Here is an 11,751-nt window from a genome sequence, read left to right as displayed (position 1 = left end):
CGCCGCCGCCACGCTCCCAGCGCAGGGCGCGCCGCAGCCGCGCAGCCACGGCACGGCCCCGAGGCGCTACGTCAGCGCAACCCGCGCTGTGAATCGCGGCCCGCGTGACCAGAGGAAAAAGGGAGGCGGCGAAGGGGGAACAGGCGCGGAATGTTCAGAGCAGGTGGCCTCTCGCGACCAATCGGAACGCGCCCTCGCGGCCGCCGCCAGCCAATCAGCGGCCGATCGGCTGTATTGTGCGCGCGCTCCGCGGGGCTCCCCCGCTCGCCGGCGTTGTGACTTCCCGGAGCGCCCGGCCCGCCCACCCCTTTTCCTGTCTGGGCCTGCCGATTGGATGAGCTGGGAGACGGACAGGAGCACGCCCCAATGGACGGCGGCTCCGCCTGAGCTCGCCTGCGGAGAGCCAATCAGCGGGCGCGCCGCCTGTGCCGGGCCGTTGGGAGCCGGGTCTGGCAGCGGTGCGCGCCGTTGCCACGTCGGACGGAGCGGCCGGGCTCGGGGTGCGGGATGGCGGCACCGTGAGGGGAGGCGAGGCGAGGCGGGGGCGATGGCGGCGGTGCTGCTGCTGTGCTCCGCCCTGCTGTGCGCGGCACTGCGCTGCGCGGGCGCGGCGCTGATCCCGCCCGCGGCCGACGTGAAGGTGGAGGTGCTGCACAAGCCGTTTCTCTGCCACAGAAGGACCAAGTGGGGGGACATGATGYTGGTTCACTACGAGGGCTACTTGGAGAGGGACGGCTCCATGTTTCACTCGACGTAAGTGAGCGGCATGTCTTCTCCGAGCGAGCTGCTGGCTGAGTTTGCGTGGGAATAGTTATATAGAATCATAGAATGGCTTGAGTTGGAAGTGACCGTAAAGATTCCTTGAACCTTTCACTAGACCGAGTTGCTCAGACCCCCATCGAACCCGCCCTTGAATGCTGCCCAGGTTGCTCAAAGTCCCATCCAGCCTGGTCTTGAACGCCAGGAATGGGTTAGCAACAACTTCGCTGGGTAGCCTGTTCCAATGGTTTACCACCCTCACACTAAGGAATTTCTTCCTAATATCTAATCTGAACCTGCTCTCGGTTTAAAGCCATCACCCTTTGTCTTGTCACTATATGCCCTTTTAAATAGTTTCTCTCCATTTTTCCTGCAGGCCCCCTTCAGGTATTGGAAAGGCAAATTAGGTTCACCCCGGAGCTTTCTCTTTACCAGGCTGAGCAATCCCAATTCTCTCAGCCTTTCCTCATGGAAGAGGTGCTGCTCCATCCCTCATACCATCTTGGTGCACCTTCTCTGAACTTGCTCATTTATTTATTTGTTTGTTTTAATGTAGATAATCTCTTCTGGTTGTGCTTTCATGAATCCAGACCTCTCAGAGGTCTCCAGTCCGCCTGTGAAGTTGCTCTGTGAGAGAAGTTTTGTCAGGGGCAAGTGATCTACTCTACTCTACTCTACTCTACTCTACTCTACTCTACTCTACTCTACTCTACTCTACTCTACTCTATTATATTCGTTACTTCTCCCTCCCAAAACTTTGTTTACTTGTGTGCAAGGAAACAAAAGCAATTCATGAATGTCTGGTTTGTTTTTTGGATAAAAGAGCTTAAGTAACACTGCCTCAACTTGTCAYTGGAGTCCCTCCCACTGCCGCCTGTTGTCAGAAAGTTTGATGTGAAGCTCTGTCTCACAATGCTATTCAATATAGCACGCCAATATAGCACAGTAAGGCTTATTTTCTTTTCCAAAGTTTCAAAATAAATCTTACTTAGCGTTTGTTTTCTGGTCAATCTGTAGAAAGTAGAGCCATGTGACATTTTTTAAAAGATGGGGATGTTATGYGTGGAGCACCTCTCCTATGAGGAAAGGCTGAGAGAAYTGGGATTGTTCAGCCTGGAAAAGAGAAGGCTTTGAGGTGCTCTAATTGTGGCTTTRCACTACCTGAAGAAAGACATARAGAGACTTTTTGCAAGGGYGTGTAGTGACAGAAGAAGGGGGAATGGCTTCAAACTTAAAGGGCGCAGGTTTAGATTAGGTTATTAGAAAGTACTGTGGGGGTGGTAAGACACTGGAACAGATTTCCCGGAGAATTTGKGGATGCCCCATTCCTGGAGGTGTTCATGGCCAGGTTGGATGGGGCTCTGAGAACCTGGTCTCSTYGAAGGTGTCCCTACCTGTGGCACGGGGGTTGGAATGGGGTGATCCTTCCAATCCAAACCATTCTATGATTCTGTGATTTAGGTGCAGATTATGGTATATTATCTCAGTGGTTTAATAGGTCTTGTGCTATGTATGAATTTCTGTCTGGTTTCTAAAGCAAACTATTAGTTAAAAAAAAAAGTAGTATGTCTCCTTCCACTACCAGCAGCTCAGTTGCAGCAGCTTTTCTTGAATCGGAGTATTCTTTACCTGCCCCCRACCAGACAAGTCAACATACCAGAGCCACAGAAATGCAAATAGGAAGAAGAGCCAAAAATTCGAGGGAGTCTGCTAAGAGCCTGYAACGAYTTGCTAATGCTGGATGTCCTGTAAAACATCAACGAAGTGTTAATAGYGGGAGACAGCAAAATGCTCAAGTCTCTGCAGGCTGTGCCTGAAGGCTGCTTTTGTGTATTAAGTAAAAAAAAAGACAATTTTGCATGTTTATGTTTTTGCAGATGATTCACCTAAAATCTCACTAATTTTTTCTTGTAGTTAACCTGCCTCTCTAAAAGGACTTCTAGTGACACTCTTAAGTTTTGCTGCTGACTAACTTCTGTAAGTGCTGTGTTTTCTTATTAAACACCTTTCCTGCATGGCTAGTAAATAGAGCTTTTAAATTCCTTGTCTGTCAGTAGAGTGAAAGTAGTCCAGGTTGTACCAGCTGGTTAAATCACAAAAGGGCCTTGTTTCCCTAATTTAAATTTGAATATTTTGCATGCATTTATTTTTTTTCTAGACTATCTGTTATGTAGCTGTTTGGGGTTTGTTTTTGTTTTCCCTAATGGCTTCTTTTGCCAGAGATGTGGCTGATTCTTCTAAGCATGTTAGAATGTATATTGCACCATGACCATGCTGGTTTGTGATTTGCAATTTACAAAGTCTGTGAACAGCTTTGACTGAAGATTTTTAAGAAAAATGCCTTCCTAGTCTGWTCAGTTTCCCTTGCCATAAACACACCAGGTAAATGTTGTTTTATTTCTTTCCACTTCTCAAGGAACCTTGTCATGCAAAGCAYAAGTTTTAAAGATTTCAAAAGGGTAGGTCTTTCATTTTAGGAATGTCAAGGTGCCGAGTGGTGATGTGTTTTTAACTATATATCTATGTCATGAGCATATTCCATCTGTCTTTTATGGAACTCGATGTTTAAATAAGAAGTGTTTTATTCCTTTCTTTTCCAGTCACAAGCATAACAATGGTCAACCTATGTGGTTTACACTTGGCATAAGGGAAGCTATCAAAGGCTGGGACAGAGGTTTGAAGGACATGTGTGTGGGAGAGAAGCGGAAGCTAACTATTCCACCAGCCCTTGCTTATGGAAAAGAAGGGAAAGGTAAAACCCTTCCCTTACTCTAATTGTTTCTAATCTCTGTATTTTACTGTTATTCTTTGCCTAAGAGGTTAGCAAGCTTTCAATCTTTCCAGGTTCATTCTGTTAAAGAAGAAAAATAGAGGGACTCAGGTGGTCTTTCTCATAAATTTGTTTTCTGCAGTAATATCCATTAAGTGGCTATGTGGTGAATGCAGGAAAAAAAAAACCCCAGAAAATGGTAGCTGCTGTCCTGGATGTTCAAAGTGTCTTTTCTTTAGTGATTTGCTCAACAGTGGCCTGCTTTTTCTTTTTTTTAGTTTGCTTTTTTTCTCTCCCCCTTCTCTTACAGTCAAGTGGAGGTGGTTGCTTAGGTAACAGTTGGCTTTTTGACTGTTGGATCTGTTTTTGTGGTAACACTTCATGAATGTGCATGTGCAAGCCTCATTCTTGCTTGCAGGTTTCCTTTAGAACCCTAAGAAACTCCCTGTCCTGCTGCCCAAACAGTTCTTAGATGCTACAGTGAGGTCACTGTTTATTTCTCCATATAGGGCCATTAATTCTTTTCTTCTTCCAGCTATTTTCAGATTGGGCAGCAGTTCCTGTTATCCACAGTAAGATGTGCAGGTGCATGGGCAGTCATGTTGTCACCTACTGAAAATGCACTTATAGATATAAACATTGTTTTAGGGTTTTATCAACCTGTCTGCTACTGAGAGTGTTTGGGGCTTTTCCTTTCAAATATSTCCAGATTCCTATAATCGGAGGGCCAGATTTGGAATATGCAATTAAGCAAGTGACAGTTTGAATGGTGCAGGAAGATTCTATTTTCTGCTTTATGGGATTTGTTTTGGTTAACTTTTTCTGAGCAATTACTATGAAYATTTATGTCATGACAAGATAGCAASAAATGACCTATGGTAGTGCAAGCAGGTTTCAAAGCAGAAAGGATAAATGTCTAGGAACATACAATCCATCCTGCTAATGTTCTCTCCCATTGCTATGAGACTATTTTGGGAATGATTGAGGACTGTTTGCATGTCTGTATCTTCTGGCAAGTAGGGCTGCACACAGGCTTAGGACTCCATATTACCTCAAACTAGTAGTGTTCACAGATGTAATACACTTCATATCTTCCTTTCTTGAATGTATCTATTTAACAGATATTCTTCTAGAAGCTCTGGTTTAGRGTTCAGGATACAGTATTAGAAATAATGTTTCTAGTAGAGAATGGGAACCTTGTGGTTGTCATTTAGTTGTCTTTATGCAGGGCACAGCTRTAAATTTTTCCAGAAAAATACATGAAATGCTGCAGTGGTCATGGAGTCATTACAGGCCTAATTGTTTGATTAATATGTAAAGCACTATAGTTGTTCTTCAAAGACTTGCAAGCTTCACCTCTGTGTTCAGTGCAACAAGGTTAAACAGCTAAACATTGCCAACTGCTCTAAGAAATTACTTGCTTTAGGAAGATTTTAAAGTATTTGAGCATGATTACGTTGCTGTTTTCGAATCATGCACTTGAAGACAGAACTATTTCATTTTCTTCATGCTTTCCTCTGAATGCACATAATTTCACTGGCCTCCCACCTTGGTTGCTGTCTGACTCACCRTTTGAGTCAGATGCCTTTTTCTGTAACACTCAAAAAAATTACCTATCTTCCAAACTCTGAACAGGGCACTGTGCCCTGTATTTCCAGAAGATTCTGCATGTTTATTTTCCCCAGAAATCTGCAAGCCTGTTTGTTGCCTGTTGATCTCAGGGTGTATTTCACCATACCTCCAAAGTAGTGGATGTGGATTATTTTTTCCCTGTCTTCTCAAGGTACATAAGTATTTTTGGGGTGCTGCCGTCCATACAGAGATATATTTGGTCCTATTAATCCTCTCTGTGTACAGAGGAATGAAGTGATGTGCTAAAAGGTCTTTGACAGTAGGTTCAGYCATGAGCATTAGGGCATATCATATCTCTGTAAAAGCCAATGCCTGATAAACTGAAATCCTTGAGGTGTGGTTGCATGAGTGGAGTGATYTGTGGCATTATTAGGAAGTTGCCAGTCTGTTCAGCTACATCAAAAGTCATGTTATGACAAGGCATTCCTTGGGATCAGGTTTAGGTACTTCGTTTCTGCTGTGTGGTTGGAAATAGTTCAGTGCTTTGTGTGCTGCATCCAGAGACTGCTATCTGGGAGACTGGCATCATCACTGTGTTTCTATCTTTCTCTGCAAAAGAATTTCCAGTGGTAAAACAGCAGATACAAGGTGTCAGTTGGCAGTGGAGAGGAATTTGGAGACAGACGGAGTAATGTGTATCAGGTCGAAATTCTCCCTTCTTGCTGCCCTGTCCATTAGTCTTGACTGTTGCCTGACTGTACAGTCTCCTTTACTTTTTCCATTTTATTTGGCTCTGTTCATGAAAGGAAAAAAAAAATTAAGAATGTTGTTTGATAAACTTGTGACAATAACTGGTAAATAAGAGCTCTTATCAATACCTATTAGACTCCAACAAAACTAGTTGCATCTMAAGTTGCATATATGTGGTAAGAGCTGCTCAGAGTCCAGGCTACAGGGTGAAATGGTTGTGGTCATGACTGTTACCAATGCTTATCCTTACTAGTTCAAACTGCATGATGTTTCAAAATGACTGGGATCACTAGAACATTGCTCTAATGCATAASGCTTTTGTGTGGCATTGAATATGTAGTTGGTTTTAACTTTTGTCCATGTTGGGCAGGAAAAATTCCACCTGAGAGCACACTGATTTTCAACATTGACCTTCTAGAAATTAGAAATGGACCAAGATCTCATGAGTCATTCCAAGAGATGGATCTTAATGATGACTGGAAACTATCCAAGCAAGAGGTGAGTGGGTTATCCTTCCCTTCTGAGCAAATGTAATAGGATGGAGAGTGGAAAGGAATCCATATCTATGCTGCACTGCTCTGAGCCTTGTATCTTAGTGAAAATTCTGGACTGGGAGTTCAAAAGGAGCCTTGGTAAGCTGAGAATAGGCACACACTTATGGAAGATAAGTAAAGCATCTTAGAAGTAAAACCAGACTTCAGGGCTTTTTGGATTTAATTGCAGATTTATTAATAAACTGGAATTTTTTCTGCTGAAGGACAATCCTGTTTCACAGCATTCACTCTGTGAAGGRCATGTATTCAGCATTATTCACTGTCTGTTGCCTCTTATTTTCAATCTTCTGTTTTTCCAGTGTGCGAAAGTGATCCATGAGAAGGTAGTATAAACCACTTAGTTATTTTTTTAATTAGGTCTGGTATAGTTTACTAGACCCAGAAGGCTAATTAATCATTTGTACTATGCATCAGACAATGTGTAATGTCTATATATTAGAAATGTAAGCAATAACCCCAACAAATCCCAGAGAGTGAAGTGAAGTGAATAAAACAGACCTGAAAGATAACCCATGGTTCATTATACAAGTGGTATCTGTTTAATAGATGWGTATGTTAGTATTATTTTTGTAGAAGGCTCTGCAATTCAGAACACTTGTGATCTCAACAGTTAAATCTTAAAAACATAGTGAAAATAATCTGATGTTGTTCCAAATGCTGCTTACCATTAATGTCTAGCTTAAAGTAAGTAAGTGTTCCAGTGGTCTGTTGAAAACCTGCCTTGGGTCCTTGTCCTTCAAAATTTTGAAATGTTTATAAATGTTTTAATRTATTTCCCATTGGAGCAGTGAAAACTGGGCTTGTGGACAGATTTCTGCGTATATTTGGGGTGACTGTTTACATGTACTGTATTGTAAAGGTGCTGGGACGTGGAGAGCCATGAGTCTCTAACCCATTGGTAGCCAACACCTTCTGCCCAGCTATTTCTACTTTATAGACTTCAGATGGCAGGCTCTCCTGGCTCATTTTTTCAGTCAGATGCCATAAAGGTATGRCAGAAGCTTTGCTATGGTTTTACTGTCAGTTCTGTCACTAAGAACTGCACTCAAAGGGACTGCAGAATCAGGTAGACAAGTATTATTCTGGCTGTGGCAAAGGAGAGAAGATATTTATTATCTAATACCACCATTCTGGACATATCATCCTTCTGTTATGTAATCAATTCTTCCATAAGTCTGAAAACATTTATCTTTTGTCTAATAGGTGAAAATTTACTTGAAGAAAGAATTTGAAAAGCATGGAGCAGTGGTAAATGACACCCAGCATGATGCTTTGGTTGAAGACATATTTGATAAGGAAGATGAAGACAGTGACGGGTTTATATCTGCAAGGGAATTTACGTACAAGCATGACGAGCTGTAAAAAAGAGTGGCATAATTTTTTTTGACACAAATAGCAGTGACTTAGACTGTCTGGTTCTTGTGTCATCTTAATTCTGTGTTTTGGAGTTGACAATTGCTGTTGGCAAAGAAACGCTTTGTTTATATAAAAGAGAATTTCTGTTCATTATGTACAAATCTTCTAAACTATTTTTAAGTGTGAAAATGTACCTCCTTTTATACAGTGAAGACTTGCACATCAGTGTTTTTTAAAGTTTGTATTAAATTATTTTTCAGAACTGAAACAAATTTTCCCGTWATCAAACATGAAAATCAAAATCCAGTTCAGTCACTTCCTGTGATTTGTTTGTGTGCCAAGATCACTTTCAGCAACTACCTTATGTATGACTTTAGTCTGTGGCTTAATTACTTGACCTTCCTTCTTGTGTGTCACTGCTTAAAAAGCAGTGTGCTGTCCTTGGGTTTTTTCCTGCAGATTTTTAAAAGATGTAGTGGAAGGCATCAGCATCTCTTTATAAAGCTGAGAAACTGGTACAAAGCTGAATGAGAGGAATAATTGTTGTGTGCTGATTTTGCCCTTCTAAAGGGAGAGTGTTACCACCTATGCCAATAATTGCATTTTTCTTTAAATTTTGTGAACAAAGCAGGAGTTAAATGCCAGAYTTTCACTCCTACTGCCAGCTACATCCTAGGAACTGTCTGTAATTTGGAAAGCAGCAAGTTGTGCTGCAGTGCAGAGGTGGTGTCCTTTAATGTGTTGTACATGCACATTTTTTTGAACCTCGGAGTTGGTATTCATCAGAAAAGATCTTTTATTTCTGTTACAGTTGGAGGAGGATCTTGAGCAAAATGTTACAAGTCTGAAGTTTTTCCTATTTGCAGAAGGGAAGGAGTGTACTGACAGGAGGATCAGTATGGTCTCAAGAATAATTTCCATGGGCTTGTCTGCTTTGCAGCTGCATGCATTGCAGAACTTGTTTCATTGTYGCTTTGCAGCATTTTTCACAAGTAGCACACAAGTAATGTGAATTTTAAATAATAAAGCACATTTTTAGAAAAAAAGCGGTGTGAGGTAAATGTCATGGTGTCTTGACACAGGTGAAGATCACTAGGATTTCAAATACAAAATTGAAGTTCTGTTTTTGGAGAGGAAGAACATTTTGCATTTGTCCATGGTTTCTTAAATGAGAGGGCAATTTATTCTGACATCACTAACCTGTGGGTCTACAAACACTGCATTATATTTGAAAAATGTTGCCCAAAGCTACGTAAGGACACAAAGCACAGCCAGTTATGTGAAACCRAGATTGCTGCATTGCACTAACCCTTACCTACTGCGAACTGAGACTCTGCATTCRAGGTTCTTAGTGTTGTAGGTGAATTAGATGTTTCCCTGCCACCTAGTGTTGCAACTGAGGATTAGAAGACTGCTTCATTAAACTGAGTTTAGCTGTGCRGGGGCATTTAGAGATTCCTGTCAATACAGACTGTTGGGGGAAAACAGTTATAAGTGAAGGTATGCATTCTGTTTTGGTTTGCTTCCAGCATCTGACATTTAGTGCGTGATGTTCTAAATGTGTTTTGTTTTCAGTAACCTTTAGGTCATCTTCCTCAGTGATGCCATCTGCTTTTCTTGAACCCAATAATACTTTTGCTTCTATGGCAGTGAGTTTTACAGTAAAATGGTGTAGGAAAACTGTTTTTGGTTTTTCCCTTGTGTTTTAGGCCCATTGCCTGCCCTGATTCTTTTATTGTGAAGAAATAATGAATARTCATTATCTATTTAGCTCTTCTTACTGGGCATGGTTTTGCATGTTGATTTTTTTTCTCATCACTTAGGAAAATCAAGCTTGCCTGATTTCAGCTTGCCCAAGGTTATTTGCATGTTCTGTGCTGGCTGTCTTGTTTTCTCCTACAGTCACCAAGCACTGGGCACCTGGGGGCAGCTCATCACACATGTCTTGGTATCTTGTATTGGGATAACTGCCTTATCAAATAGAGTGTCATGTCTTTCTCTGATAACTGTGTGGGGAGCCTAGACAATTAGTATGGCCTTGGCCAAGGTGGGACTAATAGGATATGAAGTGATCTTTAAGCCAGTCTTGCCTAGATGTGGGAACTGGCAGGTACCCAACCAACCAAAGGGGAAATTCTGTGTCTGTGTCTGTGTGTGTCTGTGTGTGTGTGTGTGTATGCAGCTGGGAAGAGCAGAACTGAGACTTTCTTTGTGTCTGTGAGTGTTTTAGATCATTGTTGGCAGTGTTTAACCTGCTCTGAAAACATTTGGCTGGGGAATGAAAGCATAAAAGCATGGAATAAAATTTGCCCCTGTTACTGACCTAATACATTTAAAGTTAAGATCAAATAATGGGATGCCAATATGTGATTCCAGGTAARGGCCAGTCATTGTTTCTTCTGTATTAAATAGGAGTTTATGGTTAGTGACTGCTGTAAGTGTACATAGACATTATCTTCTGCTTGGATTTTTAAAGCATTTCATAAAAGTAATTTTAGTGAACATACAGTTACTTGTTAATGCCAGCAGAGTATTAAGCTGCAAGACCAAGATAGATGCTTTATTTGGTGTTGTGTATAGATTTATACCAAATAAGAGTATGGGCTTTGTTCTTAGTAATTTTCTTGAGAGCTGTATTAAATTCTGAAATTGAACTGAAAATGTTTTTTCAAAAGTGCAGAATCAGCAGCAGCAGATTTGAGAAGTCACTTCAGGTTTATTGTCATTTGCTATTGTTAAAGTCCTCCTGTGRAGATGAAGGGCTTTCTTAGGTAGAAATAGCACTGCCTGTTTTAACCTCAGTTGCATCTGCTTGTTAATCCACAGGGCAAACTGCTGCAGTGCCAGCAGGAGCCAGCCAACAACCTGCAGGACACCAGAGGCAAGCAGCTCTGTCCCCCAAAGTGGGGAGAAATATTGGAACTTCAGTGTCACTCAGGAACATTTTGACTGGCTTGTGTGTGCAGTGCAAGGTGTATTTCCCCTGAAGAAACAAACCCTCAGTGCATATCTGTAAAACAGAGCACTTGAGAAAGTGGAGAGGGTTGAAAACCAGRCACTTTTCCTCCTGCATCTTAGAGCCTTCAAATTTTTCTTGTTGTTTTGTAGTTTTTTAGGAAAATAGATAGTGATGTTTTTTAGAACTGCAGCCTGTCACTCACAGCCACTATCTAACAATTAYAGTGGGAGTTACTGCCTTCTGTAGGTAGATCTGTAGACAGAAGCAGCCTTCAGAGAACTTTTTTGAAAATTCTTGATATGCAAGGCACTGACACAAGAAAGCTTTTGGCAAAGCTTTAGGAATGGTGCTTTAGTCTGAAATGTTTTTTAAAGCTTTCTTTTTTCAAATAAACTGACAAGGCAAACAGTGGTGAAAATGAAGGAATCACTTTATTTGGTCTTAAATCTTTTCAGTACCTTATGTCATAGAATTACAGAATCATTTATGTTGGAAAAGACCCTTAAGATTATCCAATCCAACTGTTAACCCAGCAGTGCCAAGTCCACCACTCAATCATGTTCCTGAGTGCCACATCTGCCTGTCTTGAATACCCACAGGTATTTCAGTGCTTACTCTGCCACATTCCTGRGTGACCTCTCCCARTGCTTGACAARCCTTTCCATGAAGAAACTTCTCCTAACATCCAATCTAAACCTCCCCTGGTACAATTTGAGGATGTTTTCTTTTGTCCTATGCCTTGTTACTTGGGAGACAAGGCCTACCCTCGCCTGGCTACAACCTCTTGTCAGGTAGCTGAGAATGATAAGGTTTYCCCCCTCCTTTTCTCCTGGCTAACTGCTACTAGATCCSTCAGCCACTCCTCATAGACTTGTGCTCCAGACCCTTGAACAGCTTCATTCCCTTTTTCTGGATGCACTCCAACATTTCACTGTCTTCTRGTGAGAGGCCAAGAACTGGACACAGGATTTGAGCTGCAGCCTCACCAGTGCCAAGTGCAGGGGAACMATCACTGCCCTGGTCCTGCTGGC

General features: G+C 41.9%; 1 protein-coding gene across 1 annotated transcript; it reads left to right on the top strand.

The window, feature by feature from the left end:
• Window positions 1-334: 334 nt before the first annotated feature.
• On the top strand, window positions 335-11,142 carry FKBP14 (FKBP prolyl isomerase 14). The gene is made up of 4 exons (XM_057365443.1): window positions 335-753; window positions 3,360-3,511; window positions 6,222-6,349; window positions 7,609-11,142. The coding sequence occupies exons 1-4, from the start codon at window positions 335-337 to the stop codon at window positions 7,765-7,767; spliced, it is 858 nt and encodes a 285-aa protein (XP_057221426.1). The 3' UTR covers window positions 7,768-11,142.
• Window positions 11,143-11,751: the final 609 nt, after the last annotated feature.

This window comes from Malurus melanocephalus, unplaced genomic scaffold (genome assembly GCF_030028575.1).
Source record: "Malurus melanocephalus ecotype Western Australia unplaced genomic scaffold, MMel_1.1 scaffold_53, whole genome shotgun sequence".
Lineage (NCBI taxonomy): Eukaryota > Metazoa > Chordata > Aves > Passeriformes > Maluridae > Malurus > Malurus melanocephalus.
The sequence above is the reverse complement of the archived record's forward strand: the minus strand, read 5'-3'. Positions and strand labels throughout refer to the sequence as shown.